At 39.1% G+C, this 18,100-nt stretch overlaps 1 protein-coding gene across 2 annotated transcripts in view; it reads right to left on the bottom strand.

The window, feature by feature from the left end:
• Positions 1 to 18,100, bottom strand: part of EPHA4 (EPH receptor A4) — a 155,151-nt gene that overhangs the window by 57,428 nt on the left and 79,623 nt on the right. For both annotated transcript variants that reach the window (XM_003925485.4, XM_010336249.3), the window contains exon 5: positions 5,893 to 6,231. In XM_003925485.4, the coding sequence (XP_003925534.1) occupies positions 5,893 to 6,231 (339 nt within the window). The remainder of the gene's footprint in view (positions 1 to 5,892; positions 6,232 to 18,100) is intronic.

Below are 18,100 nucleotides of genomic sequence, written 5' to 3'. Positions count from 1 at the left end.
AACACAGAGGCAGAATTTTATATATCAAAGCTAAAGAAGTTGGTATGGGCCCTTTCTGAAGCTCTGTTCCTAGTCTGATGTTTGTAATTTTGTAGAGTTTTACTTTTTCCCCCTTAATCACACGATAGTTGTTTAAGCTTCAAATTCCACAAAATCTGGCTCTACCATGCCTACAGCATTTTATCTGAATCGATTGCTCTAAGATTTTCCCCTTTCTCCCATCATTTTCTTGAAGCTTTCCTCTTACTATCTAGAAGACAGGTAGCAATTATACCCAGTGGGGATGAGAATTCCCACTGTTATCCATTATCCCACTCAAATAACATAATATGTCTAATTAAAAGATGGCAGAGAGAGAAAGAATGGGAACTTAGCAGTTGAGTAGTAAAAGACAGTGTGCCTCTTATATGTAGCTATTTTCTTTTCTTTATTCATTATTTTGGTTTTATTAACTTTATCACTACTTGACAAAGAGAGTTAACCGATTTGTTTTTACTGTAAATAAATGTTAATCAACAATCAAAGATGGAGCTATACAAGGACTACATGTACGGGGGCATAATGATGGGGGTAATGCCACTTTATTGTCGGTGATTTTTTGTTGTTGTTGTTGCAGTTAATGCATAACTGTCCAACTCTAGAGAAAAAGGCCAGCCTAACAAACATCTGATGGCAAAACAGCTATAACAGGATTCATGAGGGGCCTTGAAAGGCCCTTTATAACTGCCTGTCCTCTGAGAACCGTAATGGGAGCATCATGCTCTCAGCACGAGGCAGTGGAGCCAGGGAAATGTGGAATCTTCCCTACATGTTGAGCCACAGGCCAGCCCAAGATAGGCCAGTTGGCTATGGAACCCTGAAGTGGTGGGCAGTGCTGTGGAATCTGTTCTTACAAACTATGGCTAGAGCAGAGTTTTTCAGTCTTAGCACTATGAACATTTTGGACCAGAAAACTCTTTATTGCAGGGGTAGGGGATGCTGTGCTGTGAATTGTAAGACGTTTTATCGGCATTCCTGGCTTCTACCCACTAGATGCAACGGCACCAAAAACTGTCTCTAGACATTGCCCATTAAGGGTAGGAGCAGAAATCACCCGCAGTTGAGAACAGCTGTTCACTATCTTACTGTTTTTCCCTGCAATGTAAATACCTTGGCAGGGCAAGGAATTGGAGAGATGGAGGGGAGGCAGAATTCAGGTGATAATTCTGCTGAAGCATTTTTAGAATTTTTTCCCACTCTCAGAATTGCATTTAGGGACCATTTCTGAACATGTTAGAAAATAAGCCTTACTTCTTCAGGTTCATAGCTCACAGCTCAAGGTTACACACTTAGAATCATAGCATTTTGAAATAGAAAAGATCTTAGAGATTAGCTGGTTTAAATAATGAGGTATTTCATCAGCTATTTTAACTCCTCCAAACTAAGCATGCTACAGACATTTGTCTGTCACTAGGACACCATAGCTGTGCTAGAGAGAGATGACGAGATCTTTCCATTATGAAGTCTCTAGAATAGTGTCACACGCAAAGTAAAAATCAAAAATGGACATCACTGCTCCTGGGTGCAGTTTGGGATGAGTAGAGAGCACCACTCATGGGGGTTGGGTCCATAATGATTTAAAACACCAGAAAATGGTCCAGCCTCATAGCTAGAAAACCAAGCAAAGGCGATGGGAGATGAATGGCAAAAAACGATTCAGAGATATTAAGCTACTGCTGGCTGCCATCACAGTCTTTTTAACAACAACAAAAAAAATTCACAGTTCTGTTGCTCGGCCAGAAAACCTCGTTTCATTTATGCAGCACTTCTCTCTCCTAGTGACACATCCTGTCTTCATTTGCCTGAGAGGGTCCACTTAAAAGTAAACCAAAGGAAAGCCATCCAGAAAACAAATCACCCAGCAGTTTGCTTATCCATTTTTCATAAACATCAGGACTATCTCCTTTTAAACAAAAGACAGAACAGTTGCTAAAGGATGAAAGATGAAGGAAAGTGGAATCTCATTTTGCTCTTTTTGGCCTGTAATGTAGAAAAGTAACTTTTGGGGGAGCTCCAAGAGCTACTGCTTCTCCAGTTTTACTGGGTACAACTTTAGCTGGAATAAGTAACACCCCCCACCCTTACTCTTTTCCCACCTCTTCCCTTCCTTGCTTCTGGCATGGGGGTGAGGCTTGGAGTGACACATCTCATTAGAGAATTTGGGAGAAGTACTATGTCCTCAGCTCTACCCACTCTCAGACCTGCCTACCTGCCTATCTGCCTACCTGCCTATCTGCCTACCTGCCTGCCTGGACAGTGTCCTTCCAACAACCTTAGCAGGGCAGTCAGAGAGCCTGCAGTGAGGCAGCTGGGCTGTAAGTGTCACAAAAGCAAGCCCTTTTGGCCACAGATATAAAGCTCACATCCTTCCATCAGTTTATCAGCAAAAAGCTGACAGACACTCAGATTTCCTTTGTCTTCTGTGTCAAGTGGTTTTGAACCCAGGAGGAGGGAAAGGGTGTTTATTGACCCCCTAAGACTCTAGAAGTAAGATTTAAGTTAGGATGATGTAAATAACTTTGTGAGAACACAGGGCCATTCACACAACATGCTACAATTAAATGATCAAAGCCCAGTTAAATCTCCATTTCCATGACCAGATACTCACATAATCTGGTCTCACAAATGGGGAGAATGCCAAGCTGAATACATGAGTATTATTCATTATCTCTTAATTTTAAAGGAAAGAACTTTCTAGTTTTAGAGATAGGATTCTCCCTGGTTTTGAGTATTGGCTCTGATATTAGCATGGATGAGTCACCTCACCTTCGTGGATCTGCTCAACTCTTAAAGTCTCAAAGGCGGTGAACATAGGACCCAAGAATTCTAGGACGTTTTGCCTGATTGATTTGATCTATTATTTTTAACATGTTACTGATGAGAGAACCCTGTGAAAACAGCAAAGGTAGAGTGCCACTAATTTTTGTGGCCTCCAGGTGCTAAATGCTAACATTCATTAATTCTATGTATTCCTTATAGAGTGAGACATCATTGCCTATAGTGGTCCTTACGGAATTGAATTTAATGAAATGATAGGAGCAATGCAATTAGAATATAATCGTGTGTATGTAAATATGCTTAGGGGAGCTTTGATAGAGTTTATGGTTTCTACATTCAACCGGAATTTTGGCCTACATTATTAATTTGCACTACTATGAATAAAGGGTTTGTTAATCAAAGATAAACTATCCTGATGATTTGAATTAGAGAACTTCAAATTAGGGTAGGATAATAAAGCAGTGCTGTGCACATATACAATTCTCTACTAAGCGAAAGCTTTCTGGCTGGCCACATAGGAGGTCTCCCTATTGAAAGATTTATTTTTAATTTTGAACAGCTTCCCAGCATTACCCTTCATGAAAATTAAAATAAGGAGCTAGAATTTTGTCCTGTTCAGCAAACCTCCTGGCAGGACTACATGCCAGGCAAAGAAAACCTTATTGTGTCAGAGGAATTCTCTGTCTGCTTACCTCCTAAATCCAGGAGAATTATACCTACATTTAAAATAAAACTTCACCCTGCCCCTGGAAATTTTTTTGCACATTTTCTTCTGTGGAGGATTTTAGTGTGTCTTCTTTGGGCTCTCTGGACTTTTGCCCTGGTAGGTGTTGACATAACTTCTTGACTAAAATCCCTAGGTACAAAGGGAGTCACAGAAGTCTCCCCCAAAATCTGTGGGAGCCAAGACTGTCCTCAGCACATCTCCCACAGGCTTTTCTCTGACAAGGAGAATGACTTCACCTTTTACAAATGAGGCTCCAAAAGTCCATCCCTAATTTTAATTCGGTTAAGAACATGATGTAGTGCTTGCAAATGAATAGCCAAAAAGGTAGAAGGGGGCTGCATGCAAGAATACTGATTGGATCGTCAACCAGATTCTCCACACGGTGCAGAAATCATTCTGCACTGCAGCACTTCCTAATTCAGAGAGACCAGTGGCACTGATGCATATTCCCAGGATCTGTGTGTAATATTTCCATTGCATTTTTCCAAGAGAGAACTAATAAAATGCTGGCAGTCACCAAGTACTCGTGTTTCTATCAAAACCTCCTAAATCATACTAGTCTTTGTAGAAATAAAACTAATGACCATGAACAGTGTTCACAACCTAAAAATACAGAATTAAAAGACAAAGGCCTAGCTGGATGACCCCTTCACACTAAGTATTTTAAAAGACTGTTCGCATTTGTAGAGCTAAAGATACATTCCGGTAAGACTTGCCATGCTAGCCCCTGCACAAAACCTTCTCCGAGTCTTAACTTTTTATTTATTCCAAAAAGTTCAGGGCAAAATGGAAAAATAATGGCTTTGGATTTGGACACTGGAATAGTTTTCACTTATAGGATCAATTAGTACAGATATTTTACTAAACTTTTGAGTGCACTTACTGCAACATTTATTTAAAAGAAAAGTGCAGTTAGAGGCGATAGGATTGCTGGCAATTTATAATCCTTTTCCGGCGATATTTTCTACCCCAAGAGACTTACAAAGAATAAGCCACATTCCTGTTTCCCTTCTCCTCTCTAACTTTCCAGAAATAAAAAAGCTGGCAATATAAAACTCCTGAAGGGGTGGTAACTTTTTCAGGGAAGGAATACAGATGAGTAAGTCAGAAGCAAAAGCCTAGAAACCTAGATTTTCAAAATATTTGATATTCAAGATTTCATGACAGTTCTGTGATTAACTCAGTACAAACACTTCATGAACAGGAAATGCTTTCTAGTCATCTGTATTAGCAAAAAGTGATGTAGGAATTGGAGGAGACTGGCCACCCCACCCTCTACCGCGCCCCCCACCGACCAGCCCTCACATCAATCATGAAATCAACTATGAAAGTAGCTGCAGAACTATTATGTGTCTCAAAGTAAACTTCGTTAACAACAGACATAAAGACGTACATGGGGGTTCTAGTATAGGTCTATCTGGATCATTTATAACATTTTACATTAAAGCATAAGATCAAAACTATAGCTGCTAATGTTTTTGTTAGAAAATACAAGTAAGCCAGACGTGGTGGCTCATGCCTGTAATCTCAGCACTTTGGGAGGCCGAGGCGGGCAAATCACCTGAGGTTAAGAGTTCAAGACCAGCCTGGCCAACATGGTGAAACCCTGTCTTAAAAAAAAAAAAAAAGTTCAAGTTACAACAGAGCATTCTGTATTGGGAAAAATCAATTTTACAATTGCATATCATCTATAAGCATTCTGATGTCCAGCCATGGACATTATAATTAAAATAATGGATATGAATCTCATCCAGGACGGAGTGACTCAGCTCACTAGAGTATTGTTGTCTCCTTTTAATCACACACTGTCTTAGTCATCATATTATCTCCACCGTCTACAGGGCATTCTATGTAGTTGATATCCAAAAAAGTTTGAATAAATGTCATATCCTAAGTATCTTTTTTTTTTTTTCTTCCTGAGACAGGGTCTCACTCTGTTGCCAGGCTAGAGTGCAGCGGTGTGATCACAGCTCACTGCATCCTCTGACTCCTGGGCTCAAGCAGTCCTCCCACCTGAGCCTCCTGAGCAGCTGGGACCACAGGTGTGCACCACCATGCTTAGCTAATTTTTTTGTTTGTTTTTTTTTGTAGAGATAAGAGTTTCATGATGTTGCCCAGGCTGGTCTCAAACTCTCAGGCTCAAGTGATCCACCTGTTTTGGCCTCGCAAAGTGCTGGGATTACAGGTATAAGGAACCACACACAGCCCCTAAGTATCTTTTATATTATAACACAGTTCCCAGGCTTAATTGGTTCTACTTCAATGATAGCAATGTATTACAATTTGTCATTTAAAGCCTTTTCTCTACACACATTCAGATCATACAATAAAGTAGATTTGATTCCTACCTGCTTGGTTGGTTGTCACAGTGACAGAAACTGATTGGTCTGGGCTAGGGTTATACTTGGACACTCCGTTCACAGCCCAGATTTCAAAGGTGTAATTGGTATGAGCTAGGAGGTCAGTGATGGAGACTTTGGTGGTCTTCAAGCCATTCTGCTGTGGAGTGTAGTGGACCCCACTTCCACAGGGTCGGCACTTGCTGGGGTCACCAGCTCCACATTTCTTGCACACCACATTGTAGGAAATGTCCTGGCGGCCACCTGTGTTCTGAGGGCTGCTCCATTCCAAGTTCACGGATGTCTCATTGACATTTGAAATCAAGTTCAGGGGGGCAGATGGTGGGCCTGGAGAAAGAAAACCACATCATCACACCAAGAATTGAAATACCCTTTTGAAATCTCTCAGAGTTTGTATTATTTTCTGCGGCTCTCCAAAGTAAGGTGGACCCACTTGGCAAAGACAACAAAAAGCAAATCAAGCCAGCATAAAAGATCTTTTAAAAGAACAATATAATAGAAGGCTGTTACGTGAGTGTCAGTCTCTTTCCTGTGCAAACGAACATGGCATCGATTGTCACTCTGAGATGTGAAGCAACTCTCCAGAAAATGGGCTCCAAGCCCAGGCTTTCCCTCTGAAGTGGCAGAAAAATATCATCATTTGTCTAGTTTCCATCTTATCCTCTAAAAAACAAAGGTGGTTCTAGTTCCCAGAGCTGTTGTGAGACTCTGATAAATTAATAGTTATATACCACTTCTGAAGATAAATTATAATTTCTAAGTACAACATGTCATCAATAGCAAATAAACTTAACAGAACTGTAGAGATGTGCCTCTGCAGTTCCACATGGCAGCGGAGGGTTAAGCTGCTTATGGGTAATTAGTAGGAACTGGTTTAACATGGTTGCAGAGATGCTGAAGATACAGCTGTGGAGAGATCGCAGGGGTTTTGTTCAAGGCTCCCAGACCCCTCCTCCTGCCCGTCAAGGCATGTATTTCCACCAACATCAAAGAGTTTCTGAAATATGGGTGATGGCAGTGGTAGTTATGAAACAGAACAACTGATCACCAACAATATAACGGTTGGTTAAAAAATAATATTAATAACAAAAAATAAGACTATAGATCATGATGAAACTCTTGTTTCTTGATGTAGATTGGTCATTTGTGTGTGTGTGTGTGATGGAGTCTCTCTCTGTCACCCAGGCTGACGTGCAGTGGCATGATTTCAACTCACTGCAACCTCTACCTCCCAGGTTCAAGTGATTCTTGTGCCTCAGCCTCCCGAGTAGCTGAAATTACAGGTGTGCACCAGCACACCAGGGTAATTTTTGTATTTTTAGTTGAGGCGGGGTTTTGCCATGTTGGGCAGGCTGGTCTCAAACTCCTGATCTCAAGTGATCAGCCCAGTTTGGCCTCCCAAAGTGCTGGGATTACAGTTGTGAGCCACTGTGCCCGGCCATGATTGGTCTTAATATGGCAGAAAATTGTGACACAACGTTGCCTTCAAGTGGAAGAATCAGGCTGGGAGAAGAGGAAATTCTTTGGGTCTGAGCCAGTTCTAAAGGCTTAAAAGAAACCTGCCACACTCAAATGAGACATATCTACTCAGTTTGATACTTGGAAGTGCCTTTCTTTGCCATTTCAGTCTTCCAAGAGGTGAGCACAATGAGTTTTAAGGAAAATTTGAGGTTTCTTGATCATTGTTATCTATACCACTCCTAATGTAATTGGAATGACTACTTTGCAGGAAATTAGTACAAGTTTCTCAGGAAAAGAAAGTTACCAGGAGGCTTTCATGAACTTGGGTAAGCTTCACCTAGTCTACCACAGTGGAACATCCTGTTCCAAAATGGCTGTTGAGAGAGAATTTGAAGAGGTAAGCTACAAATGAGGAATTATATTCAGTATTTATTACTTAGCTTGCAGTGATTAATGGCCAATGATTTTTTAGTGGTAACATTTAATAAGGGTAATTCACTGTCCTTTTCTCTTTGTGGCACTTATTGAAGACTTTATTTTAATAAGGTAAGCAGGTCTTCCCAAACTCCCCTCGGGACTAATTACCAAAAACCCCTGAAAGCATACAGATCAGCTCCCCATCTCGTGAAACTTAAAAAAAAATGCAAACCTTTAAAACGTTTCACAAAAGTATTACAAAATTTGTATTGAAAGAAAGATTATTTCACAGAAGCCCTCAGAGAGAAAATATAAATTTCTTTCTTGTTTAGATTTCAAAACTGCATTTACAGTTTTTAGCATGGTAACTGGAATACAATGACAAATGACTGCTTTTTTGAATAAATGAAATATACAAAATCACTGACTTTAAGAACCACATAGGATGTTAAAATCATTTGGTCAAATAGCCTTATAAATATTCATCTTTAAAGACGAGGAAACTGAGAATTGGAAAGTAAATCTAATAATACTGAAAGTTCATGCAATCTAATTAGTGACAGAACTTGACTGAAATCCAAAAGTACTGTCTGCCATTTGGAGTTATTTTTATTCCACCATGTGTTCCTCGCTGAAGGCAATATGATAACAAAATGAAAAATTTCTGCCACAGTTTGAGAAAGCAAACATGGAGACAGTAGTGCGTTATCTTCGGCCCTGTTTTAATTCCGTAATGTTTGCCACCACAGTGAAATCCATGACTAGTCTGCAGCTGAAGCTGACCATGGCTTGGTTTATAAAACGGGTCAGCCATTGGTTCTTCTTTTGCTGTGACTTTCAGGGTTAAATAAGAGTGACTCTGAAATCCATTAACCTCCTTGCCAAGGCTCCTGGTCTACTTTCACATGGGAAAATGTGACACAATGAATCAAGCACTCCAGAAGCAAAAAGTCAGTAATTAGTATGTAGGATGGGGCACGGCAGTATATAAACAGAGAAGAAATGGAGCAGAAAACTAAATGGTTACAGGACGAGGAGATATAGCACTGCCACATGGAAAAAAAAAATACTACAAAGACGCTGTAGGATTTCAAAATGGACGGCTGGCACAAAAACACGTGCTAACCTAGGGCAGCCTCCTTCCTGTGGGCAGTGATTCTGAAAGAAGGCCCTGGGGTAGATGCTCAAGGAAGACTGAGAATCAGGCAAACTCAAATTCAGTGTTGGTGAATCATACTGAGTATGTTTTATGCTTTGCTATCATAGAGAGCAACAGATTTGTGGGGACAACGTAGCTGCCTAGAAACTGGAGTATGACCAAGTCACATGATATAGGGGAAAACAAAATATAGAAAATTCATCCAATATGATTATGATGTTGGTCTGAAAAAACCTGGGAGAGGACACATGTTTTACGAATTAAAATCATAATGGTGGTGTGCTGTGCTTGCAGGATTGTGGTTTCTTTTTTAAAAAATTTCTGCCAATTAAAAGATGATAAATATATAAGTGTGTTTCTCATTTAAAGGGAGGACCCATCTCCTCTTTAGGAATAAAAGTATTCTATTCTCAAGACAATGAGAAACAAATAAGGTCTTGAATGCAGCCAAAAGCCAATCTGTGCCTGTAGTTATACTGAACGGCAGCACCTTAAAACAATTACCTACAGAGGTGGCTACAAAGAAGAGAAAACTGGTATTCTGAGTAACCTGAGCTCTCCTTTAATAAATACAAGGCATCCAGAAGTAAAAAAAACCTAACTCCGATGATTTTCTCTTTCATTTATGGAAGTATTGCATCTGGTTATTTAGAAGCAATTAAATTTCTGACACAGCGATTGCCTTTGTCATCAGAAATATGTCCACCTGCAAGAAAGTCTCTAATTACAAATATGAGGTTTATAACAAAAAGGGCTAACTGTTCTACTTGTTCTAATTTTCTAGTCTCCATAATCGAATCAACCCTACTGAGCACACACACACAAATCAGGTAGCTTGAGGGTCACGGTGAATGGCAATATTTTATTATTTTCAAAACTACCCACGACTAGCCTCAGTATAGGACTGGCACAACACTAGTCCTTATGGTTATGGCATTGCTCGCCATTGCAGTTCCTTATTTCCTTTCTGGCTTCTTTTGTAACATACAATGGTGTCTTGCTACTTAGACACCATTCCATGTCTGTTTCCATACCGGCATACCTGCTCCTCAAAACGGACCTCTTGGCTGGGCACAGTGGCTCACTTCTGTAATCCCAGTACTTTGGGAGGCCAAGGCGGGTGGATAACCTGAGCTCAGGAGTTAAGAGACCATCCTGGCCAACGTGGCAAAACCTCCATCCCTACTAATAATAAAAAATAAAAAAAAATTTAGCCAGGCATGGTGGTGCATGCCTGTAGTCCCAGCTATTTGGAAGGCTGAGGCAGGAGAATCGCTTGAACCCACAAGGTGGAGGTTGCAGTAGGCCAAGATTGCACCACTGCACTCCTGCCTGGGTGACAGAGCAGGACTCTGTCTCAAAAACAATAATAACAATAATTGATGTCTTTATCACTTCCTGTTTTCTACCTGGGTTCCTTGTTCAGAAATTTCAAAAAAACTGTTTGATGGGTCAATGAATGAATGAATGAAAAACAAACCAAGTCCTTTAATGCATCTTATACCCACCTACCTGCAGTGTCATGAAGTGTGTGAATGATGCAAACTTCTCTGAGCCAAAGCTGTACTAGTCAGCTTTTCAAGTACAGATTCATTAGCTTTATGCCTGTAAAGTAGTAACTCAGTGTAGCTAGTTTAATTCAAGTTCCTCTTCTTTTCATGGTTAGGAATTACTTTGGAAAAAGTAGAAAGGGCTATATATCAATTAGTGGTTACTTCTACTGGGAGAGATTGTGCATCATTCATTTATTCAAAAAACATCTCTTGTGTATCTAGTGTTTATCACTTACTTCAGAGGAGAGAGAAAAAATACTCATATTCATTTTGATAACTTCCTGATAGTTTCCTAGATAGTTGCAGAAATGGGTGGGGAACCTAGGGGCAAAGGCAGAAACTAAAGGAAACTAAATAGGTATCGTATGTGCAGTGGATGTCACAGCAAGCACCTGCCTAGTCCTGTTTTTAAGCTGTGTAACCAGCGACGGCTACAAATTTGAGATGTGGGTTCTATCAAATAAGGTTTTGTCAAATTGGGATTGGTTATTACTCTTCTTCCTCTACCTCGATTTCAGGTGGTGATTTACTCAGATGTGAATGCTGGTGAAAACTTTATCTCTGAAGAAGCTTAATTTTAACATTTCTAAAAGTAGATAGGTATTTTCCTTATTAGTCTTTATGAAACTACAGCTTTTGCCTTTAATTTAATTTTTTTACCCAAATTAAGACATTCTAAAATATTAAATTGGTGCAAAAGTAATGGTAGTTTTTGTCACTACTTTTATTGGCAACTACTTTTGCACCAAACTAATATAAATTGATCAAATGCTGAAGTGTATTTCAAGGAACATAAAGGTCCTTCCTTTACGTTTTTGGTTTTTTTTGTAAAGCTTCCATGAAATTCACATATAAGCCTAGGATTCTCTCTGTGTCTCCACCCAAAAATGAAAACAGCATGTTAAACTATTTTAAAGTTTTCATATTTAGCATGCCTTTTACATTTGTAATACAATTTAGTGGCATAGATATTAGTGGTAATCCCATAAACAAAATTCAAAAGCAATAATCTTTATAAATCTTTTGCACAGGGGCCAGCATAATTTCTCTGTAAAGAAATTTTATGATCCGGCCAGAAAGTAAATATTTTAGGCTTTATGGGCCATCTGGTCTCTGCAGCAACGACTCAGCTCTGTTATTCTATCTCCAAAGAAGCCATAGACAATACCTAAACAAATGAGCATGGCTGTGCTCCAAGAAAACTTATTTGCAAAAGTTGGTGGCAGTTAAAATCGACCTTCAGACCACTTCATGATGAAAAAGATGATGAAAGTAAAGCATCTTCTTTCTAGGAAGATGCTCTCTGGCATCCTCAGAATTCTGCACATAATTCTAAGGACTAAAAAACACACCCTGAGCCTATCTATAAAGCTCAGTCTAGGAACCCCCTGATTAACCTATTTATATAACCCAAGTAACAACCCTGGCGGCCGAAGCCCGAGTTAGACCTACCTTTATTGACTAAGGAAGAAATAAAATGAGACATATGGCTTATTTCTTGAGTTTCTCATTGCTTTGAAAGAAATGGGCACTGAATTTCTTGCCATTGTAGATACATTTAATGAACATCCTCACTTCACTGGTGTGAAATACTTTCTGCATCACACAGCAGGTACTGGAGAAAGGTGCTACAATGGGTAATTATTATTTTCTAATGGGATGTCATCTCACATTCAGTTGATAGGAGTTTGACAGTATTAAGCCCCAAAGAAACTATAGCCACATTATAGTTGATACAAACGACTATCGTATCATATTATAAAATATCACATCATATCATGTTATATTATAAAAGGAATCTTTTACCAATCATGTGCTGTTGTCTGGGAAAAAAACAAGCTTCTGGAAATGAACCACATAACTGTCTAGAGAAATCCAGCAAATGTGACATTTAGGAAGGGCAATATTTCAAGCATAACAGAAAATTCCAGTAATTTAACATATCTTAATTCTTTCCTCCCATGGATTAGACTAAAATTTAATTCCTGAGTAGTTTAGAGAACACACTTGCTGGCTTATGTCAGGATTTAAAGTAGCCCCTTTAGGACAAGCCAGTATTTACACATCCACATGAAATCTACGTGAGCCTTAATCACATCATTTAAAAGCCAACAGTCAACACTGAACCTAAAGTCATAAATGTCTCCAATGTGACTACAAGTTTGTTATGAGCCATTCTATGCAAAGCCCAGGCACCCTGTATACTCTACCTCACACCCAAAGTTAGAGAAGATGCATTTCTTTATCCTTACAGGAAGCAAATGAAATTTTAGTAAAAGATGAAAACCTGCTATGATAATTGCATTTTGAAATAGGTTTGGCAGAAATGGGTTCTGCCAAAGTGTTAAAATATATGTGTATATATGGTGTAACATCCCATATAAACCTGAAAATTCTATTTCTCATAATAACTGGAATTAAAGTGCTAACAGAATGCAAAACTGTGGAAAAAGTAAGTCAAGTTTAAAACTCACATTGTTAGCAAAATTTTACACACGCAACTCAAAATACCTTGGCACTGGTAGCTCTGCTTGAAATTCTCATTCCCGGCAATTTGAATAACTAACTCCTTATCCCTGGAATATCTGTCATACCTGACTACTCCATGTAAACTTCCCTGTCCCAATGCACTCAATCACATCACATTTTAAAAACTTTCCTTCTTATGAGAACCTTCAATGATCTTGTTTATTCATTTGTTTGTTTATACTCCCATTTGAACAAAAGCTCCAGGAGAAGAGGAATCTTTTCTTTTTCAGGTTTATGAGAATATCCAAAGCCTTCAGAATAATGCCTGACATCTAGTAGATATTCAATAGGTATCTGCTAAATGAACAAATGAATGAATGATGATGCTTTAGCCCAGTCCAGCTCACTAATCAGAAGCATCACTGCATTAGCACTATGGCTAAGCACCATGGCTCAGGACTGTAATCCTAGAACTTTGGGAAGCCATGGAAGGGACGGCTTGATAAGCCCAAGAGTTCAAGATCAGCCCGGGAAACATGGCGAAACCCTGTCTCTAGAAAAAATATAAAAATTAGCCAGGCATAGTAGCACATGCCTGTAGTCCCAGCTACCTGGGAAGCTGAGGTGGGAGGACTGCTTGAACCTGGGAGGCGGAGGTTGCAATGAGCTGAAATCATGCCACTGTACTCTAGCTTGAGTAATGAACTGAGACCCTGTCTCAAAAAAAAAAAAAAAAAAAAAAAAAACCAACAAAACAAAACAAAACAAAAAAACCCCACTGCCATAGCACTTTTGTATCCCACAAAAGCTAAGCAAAATAATAATAATAACAACAATAATGATAAAGAAAAGAAGTGGCAATCACGTGCTAAAATGTAAAAAAAAAAAAAAGAAAAGAAAAGAAAAAATCAAATCTGCAACCAAGGCAAGAGGATAGTTGATAGAAAAACGAAAATTATTGGCCTTATGTGATAGAGTGGTTTCCAGAGCTATCAAAGACATTTAATCCTTCACTGACTTTTAGCCACCATTTAAAAATTCAATGCCCGGGCTATGAAATGCGTTCTGGATGGGAAATGCAGCACCCCTCAAGAGCCTGGGCAGAAATGTAACTCTTCCATGATCAATTTATTTAAGCACTACCGTCACCTCACTAAAATGCCAAGGCAACCAGTTCAACACATATCTTGGAGGAAGTAGCACCTTGGGTCTCTAGTTCCATTTTCTGAGGCTTCATTAATCATGTACAACTTTTGGACTGTCAATAGCACTTCAGCGTCTTAGCCGTAAAACCCTTCAACCCTTGAGATAAGCCTTTGTTGTTAATCTCTCTCCAGCTGAAAGGCGGGTTATAAGGCAGAGTCAACAGTTGGGGTGCGTTACATTTTGACTCTGAAATAAAGCCCATACTTCCCTTGACAGTTGTATATGTTGCCACCACTAATTGCTTTCTCCCAGTCCTATCTGCTGTGGGTTAGTTTACTTAACGATGGCTGTTTAAGGACAGCCCTTCTGACATCTATGAATAGTGCATAACCCCTTATCATGGTGGTTTATGTGTTTTAACAAAGAAGGCAACCAAGCAGGGCTGTCCATGATTAAACCAGAACCTTTTGGATGCATCAATCACTTGTTGCTGTCATGAAAATTTCTTGGCTTCCTACAGAGGTTCCTTTCTTGCTGAGACTTTCCCATAACCTATTTTTCTGGTTATATCTCTTTTCCCCCATTCTCCTCTCCAAGAATCTTTGTCTTGTCTTTACTGGGTTAACTAGGGCTTGGTTACTTTTATTAGAATGACATGTTTATGGCTGAAGTACTTTATAAATTCTCAGTTGTACATAAGAAAGATACAATGTCAAAGACTAAGAAAAGTAGAATTGAGTATTTCACTTTTAAAATTACCTAGCTTGTGCATTAATTTACATTTCTTGCAAAGCACTTTTTTATATATTATCTTATTTAATAGCCACAATCAAATCTGACAGAAAAGCATTTATTGTTCACACCAATCTGATTACCAAAAACTAAGATAAGTTAAGCTACTCACCCAAATTAAGACACCAAATATGTGCAAAGCTGTGATGAGAAACCCTGACTCCAAGGCTAAACAACCCCGCTTCCCTTTCAGAGAGATACAAATAATATAAAGAAAATAATAAACCATAATTACAAATTCTTTTTGGAAACAGGGTAGAAAGTTTCCAATTTTCTCAATTCACCCCAGAGTTAAATTTTGCCTTACTTCCCTGCCCTTCATGATGATGACAGCTAGCTATTATTACTTTTCGGATGATCCTCTTTTATGATTTTTAGGAAGATTATCTTTTCTGCCTTTTCCTATCTTCTGTGCAAGAGAGTAGTTAGAAGTGTCTGTTCAAGGTTCTTTTTCTAGGTGGAAGATCACAGGGATGGGGCGAGGGGCAACAGAATCTCTCATAAATCAAAATGTTGACAGCAAAGAAGATACCCTGGGCTGGGTGTGGTGGCTCAAGCCTGTAATCCTAGCACTCTGGGAGGCTGAGGTGGGATAATTGCTTGAGCCGGGAGGCGGAGGTTGCAGTGAGCTGAGATCGCGCTACTGGGTGACAGAGTGAGACTCTGTCTTGAAAAAAGAAAAGAAAAAAAAGATACCCAGTTCTCACCTCAGGAGATCTCAGAAAAATGTGTGATTAACCATATGTGTGAACAACCACCATACGACTCCCATGCACGGTGTCAAAAATGGCATGCAGAAATGACAGACTTGGTCAATGACAAGCCACTCTTAATTATTCATGGTGGTAGAAAAATTGTAATAACCTGGCTAAATGGTATTGGCAGAGTATTCAAGCCTTCCACTTGGGCATATATTAGTGTCCCTCGAATCTTTGCATTTTCCAGTTGAATCTACAATGGACTGTTTATGACTATTAAATTGAGGAGTGTGTGGGGAAAAAAAGAGGAGGCCAAAACAGCATTTTTTTTTTTTTTTAAGAATTCAGTGAGGTGATACCTGATCTTTATGAAATATCCTGAAGCTCTTAAAATTTGTCAACAACCAAATGGACAATGATCAGTCTGGGGTCTATCTAGTGCCTTCGTTGAAGCTCACCTGGTGATCATTCTCCTTGTATCTTTAATTTTCTTCAAATAAAAACCATCCACTTGGTTGCCTAGAGGTACTTTTTCCTGTTAGTAGCTAAAATGCTGAGAGGCAATCCGAAAGGGAGAAACGAGAATGTGGCATACTCACTAGCTAATGTCAGATGTTGAACTGCTAAGATCGAACTGAAGGAGCAGCCTACGTTGACGGCTGCATCTGAATCGTCCAAATGTCTTTGGTTGCTTGGATCAGTTCGTACAGTCCATGGGACAGACACATTAGCTGGCTTACCAACTCACAGGCAGCAGGACCATATGTTCTGAACTAAAAACCAACTATGTAATCTGGCAGTGGGGGAGTTGGTATCTCAATTTGAGTCTCTGTCCTATGATAAATGGAATGCAGTATGCAACTCCACTATTACATTGCAAATTTGATAAATGACATGGAATGAGAAATTCCCCTGGAAAACCTGGATTTGAGATTTTTCATAAAAAATATGTTCATGAAGATGATTGATTGCGTGAATGATAAAACAGCTAGAGATCAACCAATAGATCTTCTGAAACACTTTCGCTCATGACACTTTGGGAATCTTTGGCCTTTGTTCTCACTTTTCTAACTAGTCTTTCCCTCTAGAGCTAAATGCACTCTCAATGACTTATTTCATAGAATGTTTTCTTCCCCCATCATTATATGATTAGTTGTTTGCAGCTCTAAAGCAAAAAGAAATATGCTTTCGAGTGGATTAAAAAAAAAAAAGTGTAGTTTACTTGAAATTGAAGCTGCCTTTTATCCTATGGTTTATACATCAAAGCCTCCCTCTAGACGTTCCTCCCCAAATCCCTTAGCCAGACTGCTAAGCATGTAAATCTTTGGGGTAGAGAACTGAACAGAATATCAGGAGCACCTTTCAAGAGCTTGTTTGAAAATGGATGTGAGATTCCCAAAATTAAAGTACTTAAAAAAAGGAAAAGAGTCCCACTCTTCTCCTGACCTTGGAAACAAGTAAGGATGATGTTATTTTAATTTGCATTCAAATTTTAACAACACAGTCACACAGCACCAGTGGAATCGACATTGGGTTTCCACCGAAGATTGCTCATCATTTCATTATGGTTCATTATGTTGATAACTGTCAGAAAGCATTAGCAGCGAGGGCTTTGAGTAATAAAACTGAAATGGTAATTTTAAAACAATACACTTTCTGGAGGAAATACAGTAGTGCACTAAATTCAATTAGGAAAGGCAAATGTAAAGACAAAGTAAGTGATGTTTGTTGTTTGGAACTTGGCTGTTTCAATTTCTTGATAACATTAACCTGGAGAAAGCTTTTTCAAATCAGGACCTTTCGTCACAAATCTTAGTAAATCTGCCCTCATTTGCTGTGAGCTATCCTAGTATAAATTGTCTTAAAAGCTGCAATTTTGGAATATTTTTGGCCACATCTAAGTATCAATCAATCACTGTTTATTTGGCACAGCTGACTGAATTATTCAAGGCCGTTTACTTGGAAACAGATTCGTGAAGGCCCTTCAACTTGGCAATCTAAAATAATAATCTCTCATTTACAGAGTGTTCCCAATCACCAGGCTCTAATAAGTTTCATCAAACAAGTTAAATAAAGAGCGCCCAAAAGCACAAGGACAGATTTCCAATTGAAAAATACGAAAAAACCACTCTGGTAATAGTGCTCAGAAGTCAAGGTGGCAAAATGACACATGAGCTACGTTTTTCTAGATACGCAAAGCCAATTTACTACCTTTACAAGGTACTTTTCTAGCGTTTTGAAACACAATAAGGGGCTGGAAAGTTACCTTATTGCCAGGTGCAGTAGCTCACACCTGTAACCCCAGTCCTGCTCATAACCAGACTGCATTCCAGAAGAAAGGGAAGGGAAACAAGGAGAAAGATCTGGAGAAGGGAAGGAGCTTGCTAATCTGTAGAATTAAAGGATATTAATTTCATTAATAAAAATTACATCAAATTCTCTGTTAAGAAACGATTCATAAAATCAAAATCCTGCCTCAGCTTTAATGGCAGCCCTGACTG

This window comes from Saimiri boliviensis, chromosome 5 (assembly GCF_048565385.1).
Source record: "Saimiri boliviensis isolate mSaiBol1 chromosome 5, mSaiBol1.pri, whole genome shotgun sequence".
Taxonomy (NCBI): Eukaryota; Metazoa; Chordata; class Mammalia; order Primates; family Cebidae; genus Saimiri; species Saimiri boliviensis.
This window is presented reverse-complemented; position numbering and strand designations above follow the sequence as displayed.